The 15,529-nt window shown below is 40.6% G+C and overlaps 1 protein-coding gene across 5 annotated transcripts in view; it reads left to right on the top strand.

The window, feature by feature from the left end:
- Window positions 1-15,529, top strand: part of LOC107878408 (DNA-directed primase/polymerase protein) — a 39,922-nt gene that overhangs the window by 19,834 nt on the left and 4,559 nt on the right. For all 5 annotated transcript variants that reach the window (XR_001676869.2, XR_007057692.1, XM_016725384.2 and 2 more), the window contains exons 11-12: window positions 874-990; window positions 1,265-1,424. Coding sequence is in view for 3 of the 5 variants with exons in the window: in XM_016725384.2 (XP_016580870.1) it covers window positions 874-990; window positions 1,265-1,424 (277 nt within the window). In the remaining 2 variants the exon portion in view is untranslated. The remainder of the gene's footprint in view (window positions 1-873; window positions 991-1,264; window positions 1,425-15,529) is intronic.

Here is a 15,529-nt window from a genome sequence, read left to right as displayed (position 1 = left end):
GTATGGATGCAATGCATGAGGTAGGCATGGAGTGAGGCTTGATACACAGACTATCTCTTGCCCCAAGAGAGAGAGTTTCAAGTATGTTGGGTCTTTAATTTGTGGAAATGGGGTCATCGATGATAATGTTATGCATCGTATTAGTGCGGCGTGGATGAAGTGGAGGCTTGTCTCCGAGTCTTGTGTGACAAAAAGGTCTTAAACTTAAAGGTAAGTTCTACATAGTGGTCGTTAGATTGATTTTGTTGAATGGGATAAAGTACTGGCCAGTCAACAACTATCATGTCCATAAGATGCAAGTTGCAGAAATGAGAATGCTGAGATGGATGTGTGCGCACACTAGGAGCGATAAGATTAAGAATAAGGATATCCGAGCAAAGGTGGGAGTTGTGGACAAGATGAGGAAAACGAGACATACATAGTTTGAGCATGTGAATAGTAGATGCACCAGTGAGGAGGGTATTAAGAATTAAATAGCTAAAAACCCACTAAGAAAACGTACATCCTTTGAACATTATCAACATTAATACAATTGTCGTTTGAACATATAGTTGCTCATCGCACACAATTGGGTCGTTAATGTGTTAGCAATGACGGGTAGTAAGAATTAAATAGCTAAAAACCCGCTAAGAAAACGTACATCAGTTGTAGAGTGAGAGAGGAGTTCTTCCTCTTTAAAGTAAATGCCTATGTCATAATTCCAATTGGAAATATATTGTTTTAATTTGTAAAGTTTATCACTATAAATATTCTATACAAGGAAATGGGATGTATGCTCATGGTTATTAAAGACCATCCATGAAAACCATTTAGGATGCTTTACATTTGATATGTGCTTGTAGTTTAACTTGGAGACTTTTCAACTTTTAACAGTCCGAGGAAGAAGTGTTTATGGCATCCTTGATTTGCAATATGGATGCTGATTTTGAGAAGCTATTGATCTGCACAATGAATCTGGATTGTATAAAGGTCCTTCAATTTGATACAGAGGTAGCTCGTCTTTATGTACTCTTTTTTTTATAGCACTTAGATTTCCTCACAAAATTTAATTATTTGTCTTATGGATTTTTATTTTAGCCCCTCCTAGGTTTTTTTTTTTTTTTTTTGAAGAATAGAAATAAGTTCAGTGACTAATAATATGAAGTCTGTCCTGAGTTCTGCCACCAGTGGCAGTAGTCAGGATTAGAGTTGTACTGCTGCCATCATTTAGGGAAAAGCTTCGATTGTTTGCACTCTAAAGGGCTCAAAATCATTTTGTATGCAGAGTACCAGGAGTTTCCAACAGCAGTCTGCTGTTTCACTGAAATTTGACCTAAAAGCTTGTACAAGTGATGATCCTTCAAGAACTTATTTGATGGGAAACTCACCGTTCCCGTATCTGGATGTGTTTGTAGAGTCTCTTGCTTCAATTGGAAATATACCAGGTGACACCCACAACTTTCAGCTTCTTTAGAGCAGACAAACATGATTACTTTTATTCCTCTTCTCCCTCCACTCTTTTTTTTTTTACAATTTGCACGTGTGCCTTGTTCAATAAATTGGATTGTGCATGCATATGAAAAGTTTTTTTCTTTTTATATCTTGTTTTTTTACATTGTCTATGGTTATATATTGTAATTACTCGTTGTGATTATCTCCATATTTCTTCATAGCAGGAAGTTCGATAAATGCATTAGTATATTACTAATTTAAGTGCCTATTCCTTCATGAGTTCACGTAAAAGTTTTGCAAGAATGCCCCGCAAATTGTGAATGGGCTTTCCTCTCTTTCTTGTCTTTTTTCTTACTAGATAGGGGATAGAGAGCGTTCAGGAGTATTTCCTAGGCCCCCCACCATTATTTTGGTTGGCTACTGCTTTTGACTGTTATCAGAGAGTAACAATTGTTTACTCTCCTTTCTTTGTAATTTGACGGTTCATTTGGTTTGTGGACAAGTTATCCAAGGATCATAACGGACGGGAATTATAATTTGGTGAATTATAAGTTGAATTATCTTACAGTGTCTAGATCAGACCTAGACCAGACCTGACTTTTCTTTTCCTATGAGTTTTATAAATCAGTTTACGGATTCTCTTCGTGGTAGTTATTGGGATGCTATTGTTCGCATTCTACGATACATGAAGTCAGCGTCAAGCAAAGGACTACTCTTCGAGGATCGAGGCTATAAGAAAATAGTTTGATAAACAAATGTCTATCGGGCTAGATCACCTTCTGATAGACGAGCTACATTTTGATATTGTGTTTTAGTAGAACGTAATTTGGTTTCCTGAAAAAGTGAAACACATTTTGGTAGCTCAATCTAGTGTCAAAGCAGAATATGAAGCAATGACCATAACTAGTTGTGAGGTAGTTTGGATCAAATAGTTGCTTAGAGAATTATAGTTTGGAACAATAAGTCAGATGAAACTTATATGTGATAACTGTTAGAATAAGAATAGGAATAACATATTGAATTCTAATTGGAAAGGGATTGTAATGTAGTGTCGTATTAGGAATAGGATTGGAATGTAGTCTCTATAAATAGGGTCTCAATGTAGTAATTTAGAGACAACAATTCAATAATATTTTTTCTCCTATATTTCTCATATGGTATCAGAGTAGGTTAGAAATATCAGACAAGATAACTCAGTCACCGTGCATTAATTCCGGTGACTGATTTGGGTCAATTTTTATTGTGGGTTGTGTGAAAAATACACTACCACCAAAAGGATCGGAAAGATTAGGCGAAAAAAAACCCGACGAAAACCGCCGGAAAATTACCCTCCACGCGCCAGTCGGAATCTAGAAATTCCGGCGAGATCTGCGTCACGCGCCGGCGCGTGAGCCCATCTCCAATCGATTTGAGTTGTTTCTTTTTCTGTTGGGGTCGCCGGTCTATTCTGACTCCGACCACTTGCTACTTTCCAGATTCCGACAATTATTTTGAGATTCCGACCACCGGAACCCTAATTTCGACGACATCAGGGTTTTTTTTTTCAAAAATTCAGATCTGGTTCTTGGAATTTTCAAGTCAAATTCCAAAGATATCTTTTGGGCATAATATTTTTTCGTGGCGTATGTTATTCTAGACCTAAGTGTAGTTATTGTAATAGGCTTGGACATACTCGTGGAATATGCTATTCTTTGCATGGTCGACCAACTAAAAATGCTCATATTGTTCAGTCTAACACCACAGGTGATCAACTGGTGTATTTATCTGACAAGGAATATAATGAGTATCTTCAGTATCAAGCAAGCAAGAATATATTTCTACCAATAGCCTCAACTGCATAATCTCCTACCTTTGGATCATGGGTTGTGGACTCAGGTGCTTCTGATCATATTTCTGGTGATAAATCACTTTTGTCTGATATTGTTTATTCGCAATCTCTTCCGGCTATTACTTTAGCTAATGGAATTCGAACAAAGCCAAAAGGAGTTGGACAAGCCCTTAATTGTAGTATAAATTTTTTTGATGATTTTTTTCTAATGCAGGACCGCAAAACGGGAAAGACAATTGGCATAGAACATGAATCACAAGGCCTTTACTATCTTACCGCTTCAAATTCCTTCACAGCATGCTCCGCTACAAATCCTCCCAACCTAATTCATAAACGTTTGGAACATCCTAGTCTATCAAAGCTACAAAAGATGGTGCCTAGTTTGTCTAGCCTATCCACATTAGATTGTGAGTCGTGTCAACTTGGGAAACACACCCGTGTTACATTTTCACATAGTATTGAAAGTCGCTCAGAGTTTATTTTCTCATTAGTTCATTCCGATATTTGGGGTCCTAGTAGAGTCAGTTCACCGTTAGGATTTCGTTACTTTGTTACTTTCATCGATGATTTTTCAAGATGTACTTGGGTTTACTTAATGAAAGATCGTTCCGAGTTATTCTCTATATTCAAAAGTTTTTGGACTAAAATACAAAATCAATTTGGTGTTTCTATTCGTGCTTTTCGTAGTGATAATGCCTTAGAATACTTTTACTCCCATTTTCAAGAGTTTATGACTCATCAAGAAATCATTCACCAAACATCATGTCCATACACCCCTTAGCAGAACGATATAGCAGAAAGAAAAAATAGGCATCTCATTGAGATTGCTCGAACTCTTCTCAGTGAATCCCATGTTCCACTGCGTTGTTGGGGCGATGCGGTCCTCACATCTTGCTATCTCATTAACAGAATGCCATCATCTTCGATCCAGAATAAGGTTCCCCATTCCATACTATTTCCTCAGTCACATCTCTACTCTATCCCCTCCTCGTGTTTTTGGGAGCACATGTTTTGTTCATAACTTAGCCCAGGAAAAGATAAATTAGCCCCTCGTGCTCTCAAATGTGTCTTCCTTGGTTGCTCTCGAGTTCAAAAAGGGTATCGATGCTATTCACCTGATTTGGGTCGCTACCTTATAGTTATGTCTGTTGATGTCACATTCTTTGAATCTCAACCTTATAATACATCCTCTGATCATATCTTTGAGGTTTTACCCATACCTCCAGTCTTACCATACCCATACCAATCTTTGAGGAATCTATGGTTACTTCTCCATCTCTAGCCACAGTGCCACCACTTTTGACTTATCACCGGTGCCCACGTCCAGTATCAGTCCCAGATGATTCATGTCCTGCGCCTGACGCTTCCCTACTGCGGACCTGCCTCTTCCTAGTCAATCAGTTGCACTTCACAAAGGTATAAGATCCACTCGTAATGCTAACCCACATTATACTTTCTTGAGTTATCATCGTTTGTCATCACCCCATTATGCTTTTGTATCATCTTTGTTCTCTATTTCCATTCCTAAGACTACAGGTGAAGCACTTTCCCATTCAGGATGGAAACAGAATATGATTGATGAGATGTCTACTTTACATATGAGTGATACTTGGGAGCTTGTTTCCCTTCCTGCAGGTAAATCTATTGTTGGTTGTCGTTGGGTTTATACAGTCAAAGTTGGTCTAGATGGTCAGGTTGATCGATTGAAGGATCGCTTTGTTGCCAAAGGATATACACAGATATTTGGGCTTGATTATAGTGACACGTTCTCTCCCATTGCTAAAATAGCATCAGTCCGTTTTTTCTCTCTATGACTGTCGTTCGTCATTGGCCTCTTTATTAGTTGGACATTAAGAATGCTTTTCTGCATGGTAATCTTGAGGAAGAAGTTTATATGGAGCAACCACCTGGTTTTGTTGCTCAGGGGGAGTCTAGTAGCCTTGTATGTCGATTGCGCAAGTCACTCTATGGTTTGAAACAATCCCCTCGAGCCTGGTTCGGAAAGTTTAGCACAGTTATTCAGGAGTTTGGCATGATTCGTAATGGAGCTGATCATTCAGTGTTTTATAGCCATTCTGAACCAAATCTGTGTATTTATTTGGTGGTTTATGTTGATGGTATTGTTATTACCGACAATGATCAAGATGGTATCACTAACTTGAAGCAACATCTCTTTCGGCATTTTCAGACTAAAGACCTTGGCAGATTGAAATACTTTCTAGGGATTGAGGTTGCTCAGTCCAACTCAGGTATTGTTATTTTTCAACGCAAGTATGCTTTAGACATTTTTAAGGAAATAGGAATGATGAGATGTCGACCCATTGACACTCCATGAATCCAAATGCTAAACTTCTGCCAGAACAAGGGGAGCCACTCAGTGATCCTAGAAGGTATAGGTGGTTGGTTGGAAAGTTGAATTATCTCACAGTGACTAGACCTGACACATCTCTTTTCTTGTGAGTGTTGTAAGTCAGTTCATGACTTCCCCTGTGATAGTCATTGGGATGCAGTTGTTCGGATTTTGCGATATATAAAGTCATCTCCAGGTAAAGGACTACTCTTCGAGGATCGAGGTCATGAGCATATCATTGGATATACAGATGTTGATTGGGCAGGATCACCCTCTGATAGACGTTCTACATCTGGATATTGTGTTTTAGTAGGAGATAATTTGGTATCCTGGAAGAGTAAGAAACAGAGTGTGGTTGCTCGATCTAGTGCCGAAGCAGACTATCGAGCAATGGTTGCAGCAACTTGCGAGCTGGTTTGGATCAAGCAATTGCTGAGAGAATTAAAATTTGGAGAAAATGGTAAGATGGAACTTGTATATGACAATCAGGCAGCCCTTCATATTGCATCTAATCCAGTGTTCCATGAGAGGACCAAGCACATAGAGATTGATTGTCACTTTGTCAGAGAAAAGATACTCTCGGGAGATATTGTTACAAAATTTGTGAAGTCAAGTGATCAACTTGCAGATATCTTCACCAAGTCCCTCACCAGTCCTCGTATTAATTACATTTGTGACAAGCTTGGTACATATGACTTGTATGCACCAGCTTGAGGGGGAGTGTTAGAATAAGAATAGGAATTGGAATAGCATATTGAATTCTACTTGGAAAGGGATTGTAATGTAGTGTCCTATTAGGAATAGGATTGGAATGTAGTGTCTATAAATAGGGTCTCAATGTAATAATTTAGAGACAACAATTCAATAATATTTTTTCTCCTATATTTCTCACAATAACCAAGGACATGAATATTGGATGTGCTTAGTCCTTTAGCGAAATATTGGATTTGAAGAAGCTATTGGCATAGTGATTTCAGATCAATGATTTAATTTACAGTATTTCTTGGGAATTAAGGTTGCTAAATCAGAAGAGAGAAATCTTTTATTTCTCCAAAAAGTATATTATGGATCTCTTGGAAGATATTGGTATGAGAGGTCGCAAACCAGCAAAATTACCCATTGCAAGTAATCACAAGTTAGAGATAGGAGTTGGAAAGTCAGTTGATAAGGAGAGATACAAGAGGTTGGTAGGGGGACTCATTTATCTCTCACGCTAGACCAAACATAGCCTATTATGTTAGCTTGGTGATTCTGTTTATGCACATCCCTGAGATCCTCATATGCAACCTTCATATTTTGTAGTTTCTAAAGTCTGCTCCAAGGAAGGATCTGCTTTTCTACAAACATGGTAACCTCCGAATAGAAGCTTTATAGATGTGGGTTAAGTTGGATCTGTAGATGACATAAAATCCACATCCAATTATTGTGCATCATAGAAGGGAACTGTTTCTTGGAGAAGCAAGAAGCAAAGTGTAGTTGCTAGATCTAGTGCATCAGTAGAATATAGTGACTATGTTCCAGGGTTTTGCGAACTTCTTTGAGTACAAAAAGTACTAGGAGTTGAGTTTATCTGAAACAGAGAAACTTTTCTTGTACTACGACAACAAGGCTGCAATCCTTTTCTTGTACTTCGACAACAAGGGCTGCAATCAATATTGCTCATAATTATGTGCAACGTGATAAGATCAAATCATGCTGACACTGATCTACACTTCAAAGAAAAGATTACTAATGGTACCTTGAGTTTGATTCATGTACGGTCAGAAAATCCGGATATGCTTATAAAGGTGTCAGCAAAAGAACTTTCCATAATTTGGTTTACAAGTTGGGCATGCACGGATGTTTGCACCAACTTTAGGGGGAGTGTTGATTGGTGCAATTAGCAGAAAGATTTGACTTTATTCTCTATCTTAATTATAGTAAGATTTTACTAAGCAGCTTGATTCTAATAGTAATTGATTTCCTTCCCAAAATCGCCATAGGATCTATTGTATAAATACCTTTGTTCGTTGATACAAAGATATGCTGAATTGCAAAGAAGCTTTTTTTTCTTTCTCAAAATATATATCCTTAAATGTTACCTTCTCAAAAAAACAAAAAAAAAAATATTTGTATATAAATCCTTAATGTTTAGCACCTATCCTTTTTCAGACCACTCCTCTGAAAGGAGCATTGAAATGTTTAGCACCTATCCTTTTTCAGACCACTCCTGTGAAAGGAGCATTGAAGTGTTTTTAGAATTGTTCATAGTTTATATTAGATTTCAGGTTCTTCAGTTTAAAGTTGCGCCTTTAGACGAGTATGAAGAAGACTGGCATAGTACTTTTTATAAGAATCGAGTTGGTTTCAAGAATAAGATGAAGAAACTAGAAAATATCTAGAATTGTAAATGCTGAAATTCAAGACAAAAACTGTAGCTAGAAAGATTCATGAATTCTGAAATATAAACTAAGTCCTTACTTGTTTGCACTTTAAAAGAGGTCTGCATCTAAAGGGTTCATCTAAAGGGTTCAGACCTTAGGTCATTAAGTGCATTTGTTTACATTAAAGTTTAAGCAATTATTTGGTTTGAATAGGTCTTAATCATTAAGATCTTGAGCAAAGTATTAATATCATGAAGAGAGATTTTTGTATGGATAATTTTCACCACCACTCTATCCACAATCACCCACCACCACCACTAATCACCTCTATCTTCACAACTACCGTCACCATTGTCAACCACAATTACCGTCGGCAACCACCAACCATTTCCACCTCTACCATCACAACTACCACTGATGCCGACCACTACTATCAGTTGTACCACACCTACCACCTCCATCATTATAGTTATATCAACTATCCACTACCACCAGCACCGGTGTCAATCATTACAACCACTGTGGCCAATCCTTACTATGAACTGCCTCCACTATCACAGCTAGCACCTCCGCGAACTACCACGAACACATAGTCAACCACCTGAAATTCTTCCCGCACCACCATCAACACCGCCAAAAATTCATAGCAACCAACTTTATAATCACAACCACTGCTAACACTACCAACCGTCAATCACACCAGTCACCTCCACCACTACAAACCATCTCCACTATCACTAATGAACATAAATATTTCATTTTTTTATCAAATCATAATTTTATTGTAGTAAATTTATATCTTTCTAATATTTAATTACTTTTTTTATTTGAGTTATATAGTTACTATGTTTATAAATGAATAAATTATGCATATATAGATGTTGAAAAACAAATCTTCTTAATTCAAAGTTTAGATCTAGAGACAGCATCTTAATCATTCAGACGTGCATCCAAATTCAGACGTCTTAATCTTAACTGAAAACAAATGAGGCCTAAGAATCCTAATTGAACTTTGTAAATTAGTGGATTGAAATTAATTATGTTACTAATAGAATCAATTCATGAACTGAGATACGAAGTGATTTAGACCTCTATTTTGAAGGAATTATACACAATAATTACTATGAGATGAATACCTTCTTTAATTTACTCTAATAGAAATTGAAGATGTCAAGTTAAGAATTAATCTCAACCCTTAATAGAATCACAGTCCAAAAAGAATTAATACTGAGGAAGGTGTTTTGAAAGATCTCTCAACCTAAGACTAGTAATTGTTATAGGCCTTGACATACTCATGAAGTATGCCATTCTTTGCATGGACAACCACCACCCAAGAATGCTCATGTTGCTCAAACTGACACTTCGAGTAATCAACTAGTTTATTTATTTAAATAGGCAAACATGGCAGCCCAGTGCACTAAAGCTCCCGCTATGCGGGGTCCGGGGAAGGGCTGGACCACAAGGGTCTACTGTAAGCAACCTCACCTTACATTTCTGCAAGGGGCTATTTTCATGGCTTAAACCTGAGATCCTCCTAGTCACGTGACAACAACTTTACTAGTTACTTTAAGGCTCCCCTTCTATTTATCTATTTCCATCAATATCGAGCAAGCAAGCAAACATCTCCACAATTAGCCTCAGTGAATTGTCTAATACCCTTGGACCATGGATTGTGTCCACTTCTAATCATATTTCTGATGATAAATTACTGTTGTCAAATATTGTTTATTCACATTCTTTTTCCGTTGTTACTTTAGCCAATGGGATCCAAACAAAAGAAAAGGAGTTAGACAAGCTAGTTCCCTTCCTCTGACACTCTAAACTATGTTTTTTATGTCCATGATTGTCCTTTTAGTCTTGCATCAATTAGTCGTTTGGCTCGTGCGCTAAATTGTACCATAATATTTCTTGTTGATTCTTTTATTAGCTAGGATCATAGTTAGGGACATAGGATTGGCATAGGACATGAATCACAAGGCCTCTACTATGTTACCACTCTTATTCCTCCATAGTATGTCCAGCTACAGATCCTCCTAATTTAATTCACAAATGCTTGGGACATTTGAGTTTGTTCAAGCTACAAAAAGTTGTGTCTAGTTTGTCTGAATCACCCTAAGCAAGGGAATCCATTCTAGTAAAAAGAAGAGTTGCTCTTAGAGTTAGGGAGCAAGTGGACTTTTAAGTAACAAAATAAACCAAAAGTATCAAGATTTTTTTCATCAAAAACGAAGAAAACCGAGCATGGCCTAGTGTACATCTTATCAGAAGGGAACAGGCTTACTTTTACCATTATGGGCTTCTATAACCTAGACTATAACCTAGACTCATTACATTGTTTTACTACATGTCCATATAAGATTAGGAAACACCCTCACACTACCTTTCCATGTAGTGCCGAGAGTCGTGCAAAGTGTGTTTTTTTTCTTCATCCATTTTTATATTTGGGGTCCAAGTAGAGTCGGTTCAACCTTCAGATTTCATTATTTTGTTAGTTGCATTGATGATTATATAAGGTGTACTTGAATTTTACTAATGTAATATTACTATGATACCATGTCAGAAATGAATAAGAAAAGTATTATTGAATTGTGTTGACTACATGACTACAACTGAGCCCTATATATAGACTCTACATTATAATTATTTCTAAGTACGAGCGAAACTATATACAATCTTATTCCTATTCTAAAATAATTAGTGTCAACACTTCTTTCCAAAACTACCAATCAAGGGTGTGGCCTAGTGGTCAATGAAGTGGGTTAAGAACCTGAGGTCTTAGGTTCGAATCCTAGCAGAGGCAAAAAAGCACTAGGTGATTCTTCTCATATGTCCTAGCCTTGGTGGACAGTTACCTAGTATTTGTCCCTGGTGGTAGGTGGTACGTATCTCGTGTATTTAGTCGAGGTACACGAAAGTTGGCCCGGACACCAGGGTTAAATTAACCTACCAATCAAAATAAGAAAAGAAGTAGCATATGTATTTTTATCCAATACACATGCCTCTTTGACCAAGAAACACGCCCTCGTTAGGTGTCAATTTGGGATGCTTTGTGGGCTCCAATCTCTTCATCGTGTACTTGAACTATGAAATATATGTAGCACTTAGCCAATTGTTCTCCACAAGTCTCGAGCTCTACTTTTACAATAGGCATTTTCTTGAACTCCATTGAAGCCCACGAACTTTGGTTTGCATCTCCTTAGCTTGAGACCTTGTGAGTGGCCTTCTTGTTGTTTCCATAGCTTCATACTTGTCAATGGAGTTGTCAGTTTCTAGAAGTTAGTCTACCATTTTTGATCCTTTTAACTCGATGTCTTAGGAACATAGTGTGACAGATGCAGACATAGACCCATAAAATTAAAATAGGATGAGATGGAGAAACGGTACTAGAATGTTATACTTTAGGAGGATACTTATCGAAAGACAAGTTACATAAAACAATTGTAAGACCAATAACATTATATGAGAGTCAATATTGGGTTTTTAAGGTCCAACGTATCCACAATATATGGGTTGCAAAAATATTAGGAAATGTTAAGGTAGGTGTGCCATTAGAGATTGTAACACACAAGTGAAATAACCGATAGACGATGAAATGACAAGGTCATTTAAGGTGGTTTGGTCATGTTTTATGTAGATCTTTGGTTACACTGATTTGTGGTGATATTAGGATGTTTGAGTTATTAAAAGGGGAGGCAAGATAGCTCTATTAACATAGAAGTTGTCACGAAAGACCTACAACAAAAAAAGTTGACTCGAAAAACTTACAATATCTTAAAATCCATACAAATTAAAGAAAAGTTGGAACACAACAACAATAACAACAAACCTAGTGTATTCCCACCTAGTGGGGTCTGGGGGGGTAAGATGTACGCAGTCCATACCTCTACCTCTGATGAAGTAGAAAGGCTGTTTCCGAAAGACCCCCGGCTCAAGGCACGAGATACCACACAAACACATAGTAAAGCACAGAAGCAGATTACATAACATAAATACGGCACCCATAAGTAATATAAAACAGAGGAAAGCAGAGGAAAGCACACAGATTCGTAATAAAACATGGAACACGGAACACGGAATCATAACAGGAATAAAACCCCCACCAAGTAATCCCTACACTAGCGACCCAAACTGGCCCTAATCCTCTGCCGTAATTCGCGTCTTCCAGACCTTCCTATCTAGGGTCATGTCCTCGGTGAGCTGTAACTGTTCCATGTCCCGCCTAATCACCTCACCCCAGTACTTCTTCGGCCTACCCCTACCCCGCCTAAAACCATCCAACGCTAGCCTCTCACACCTACGGACCGGAGCATCCATGCCCCTTCTCTTCATGTGTCCGAACCATCTCAATCGTGCTTCCCGCATCTTGCACTCCACTGAAGTCACACCAACCTTCTCCCGGATAGTCTCATTCCGAACTCTATCCCCTCTAGTCAGTCCACACATCCAGCGCAACATCCGCATTTCTGCCACCTTCATTTTTTGGATGTGGGAGTTCTTAACTGGCCAACACTCCGCTCCATACAGCAAGGCCGGACGGACTACCACCCTGTAGAATTTGCCTTTAAGTTTAGGCGGCACCTTCTTATCACACAGCACCCCCGACGCGAGTTTCCACTTCATCCATCCCGCCCTAATACGGTGCGAGACATCCTCGTCAATCTCACCGTTACTCTGGATCACGGACCCAAGATACTTGAACTTATCCCTCTTACATACCTCTTGTGCTTCCCGCTTCACTACTACCTCATTCTCCCGCCTCACGTCATTAAACTTGCATTCCACATACTCTGTCTTGCTTTTGCTCACCCTGAACCCTTTAGACTCAAGAGTTTGCCTCCACACCTCTAATTTGTCATTCACACCCCCTCGAGTCTCATCTATCAGAACTACATCGTCTGCGAAAAGCATACACCACGGCACCTCCCCTTGAATACGCCACGTCAACACATCCATCACCAACGCAAACAAAAAGGGACTAAGAGTAGATCCCTGATGCAATCCTGTCAGGACAGTGAAATGCTCTGAGTCTCCTCCCACCGTCCTTACCTGGGTTTTTGCTCCGTCATACATATCCTTAATTAGTCTGATATATGCCTGCGGTACTCTACTCACCTCCAAGCATCTCCAAAGCACCTCCCTGGGGACTTTGTCGTAAGCCTTTTCCAGGTCGATAAACACCATGTGCAGATCCTTCTTCCTTTCCCTATACTGCTCCACCAACCTTCGTACCAGGTGGATTGCCTCCGTCGTCGAGCGGCCGGGCATAAATCCAAACTGGTTTTCCGAAATAGACACTATCCGTCTCAGCCTCACCTCGACCACTCTCTCCCAGATCTTCATAGAGTGGCTCAATAACTTAATCCCCCTATAGTTATTGCAACTCTGAATATCCCCCTTATTCTTATAGAGAGGGATCATGGTACTCCACCTCCACGCCTCGGGCATCTTTGCCGTCCTGAAGATTTCATTAAACAATCCAGTCAACCACCTTACACCGGCCTCTCCAACGAACTTCCAAAACTCCATCGGTATCTCATCCGGCCCCGTCGCCCTACCCCTTCGCATCCTGCGGACAGCCTGTCTAACCTCTTCTACCTTAAAACGTCTACAATAGCTAAAATCCCGACACTCCTCTGAGTGCTCCAGTTCCCCTAACACAATAGCTCTATCCTCTTCGTCATTCAAGAGCCTATGAAAGTACGACTGCCATCTCTTCTTAATGTGGCCATCCTCCACCAACACTCTACCGTCCTCCCCCTTAATGCACCTCACCTGATCGAGGTCACGACCCTTCCTCTCCCTAGCCTTGGCAAGTCTAAACAACTTTTTCTCCCCTCCTTTCCCCTGTAACCCTGCATACAAGCTCTCAAAAGCGGCCGTCTTAGCTGCCGTGACTGCTGACTTCGCCTCCTTCCTCGCTAGCTTGTACTCTTTCCTGTTTACCCGCTTCTCTTCTTCGTCCTTACTTTCCACCAACTTAGCATACGCCCCTTTCTTGGTCTCCACTTTCTTCTCCACCTCTTCATTCCACCACCAATCCCCCCGATGGTGCCCGGCCCGGCCCCTAGAAACACCCAACACCTCACTTGCATTCTCCCTGATGCACCTTGCCGCCCTGTCCCACATACTATCCACGTCCCCCCTACACTCCCACACCCCCATTCCCGCCAACCTCTCCCCTATCTCCCACGCATTTACTGGCGTCAGGCCGCCCCACTTAATTCTCGATCTACACTCCTTACTCCTCTTCTTTCTATTCTTCTTTATACCCAAATCCATAACCAAGAGCCTATGCTGGATCGAAAGATTCTCACTCGGGATGACTTTACAGTCCTTACACAACGCCCTATCCCCTTTCCTAAGCAACAAAAAGTCAATCTGAGTCCTGGCTATCGTGCTTCGAAAGGTGATCAGGTGCTCGTCCTTCTTCGGGAAGCCCGAGTTCACCATCACCAGCCCAAATGCCCTCGCAAACTCCAATAGGGTCGCCCCCTCTTCATTTCTCTCCCCAAAACCAAAACCACCATGCACATCACCAAAGCCTCCCGGAAGCGCCCCGATGTGCCCGTTGAAATCCCCTGCTACAACAATTTCTCCGAACTAGGCACGCCTCTCACCACCTCCTCCAAAGCCTCCCAAAACCGCATCTTCTCCTCCCCCTCCGATCCCACTTGCGGCGCATAAGCACTACACACGTTCAGGGTAAACCCCCGAATGACCAACTTAATAGTCATCAACCTATCGTTGATCCTCTTCACCTCCACTACCTGACCTTTAAGCTCTTTATCTACTAAGATGCCAACTCCATTCCTACGCCTCTCACTCCCAGAGTACCACAGCTTGTAACCATCCACATCCCTAGCCAAGCTCTATGGACTTACCCTGAAGGGTCCTTATATTCCAAGACCCAACCCTCAGCCTACCGTCGCTATCCACACGTCCTCCACTACCCCCCCCCCCCCGGCCAAACCTTGGCCTCCCTCCCACTCCCGCCCTCTCCTCATCCCCCGCCCCCACCACGGCCCCACGCCCCAACCCCCTCGGACATGACCCTATCCACCCCTTACCGCCCACAGCCACAACTACACGAAAGTATAGGAAAATATAAAGATATACACGGTGGTAGTATCAAAGCAGCAGCAAGGAAATACAAGGCTCACACAAATTCAAAGGAATACTCCCGAAACAAAACTATACTCAATTAGGGGGCAAACACCGCTGGACTCAACACCCACAGCCCCAAATGCAGGTTCCCAGCCAATAACCCAATCCAAAGCAGCGGAAGAAACGACCACAGCAACAACAACAACAGACAACAGACAATGTCCACAAATCCCACGCAAGTCAAGGTACAGGGGCTACTACTAGCATAATACTAAGAATGGAATATGAAATAATGAAATAAAATGAAATATGAAATAACAAAGGTTAGAAGTCACCGGATTTCGCTTGGAGCTGGGGCTGCTGGAGACGGAGCGGCGGGTGCAGACCGAGTTGGCGGCTGGCTGAAGGCCGAGGTGGGGGGGGAGGGCTGGTGTACCCCTGGGGGGGGGGGGG

Source organism: Capsicum annuum, chromosome 7 (genome assembly GCF_002878395.1).
Source record: "Capsicum annuum cultivar UCD-10X-F1 chromosome 7, UCD10Xv1.1, whole genome shotgun sequence".
Taxonomy (NCBI): Eukaryota; Viridiplantae; Streptophyta; class Magnoliopsida; order Solanales; family Solanaceae; genus Capsicum; species Capsicum annuum.
This window is presented reverse-complemented; position numbering and strand designations above follow the sequence as displayed.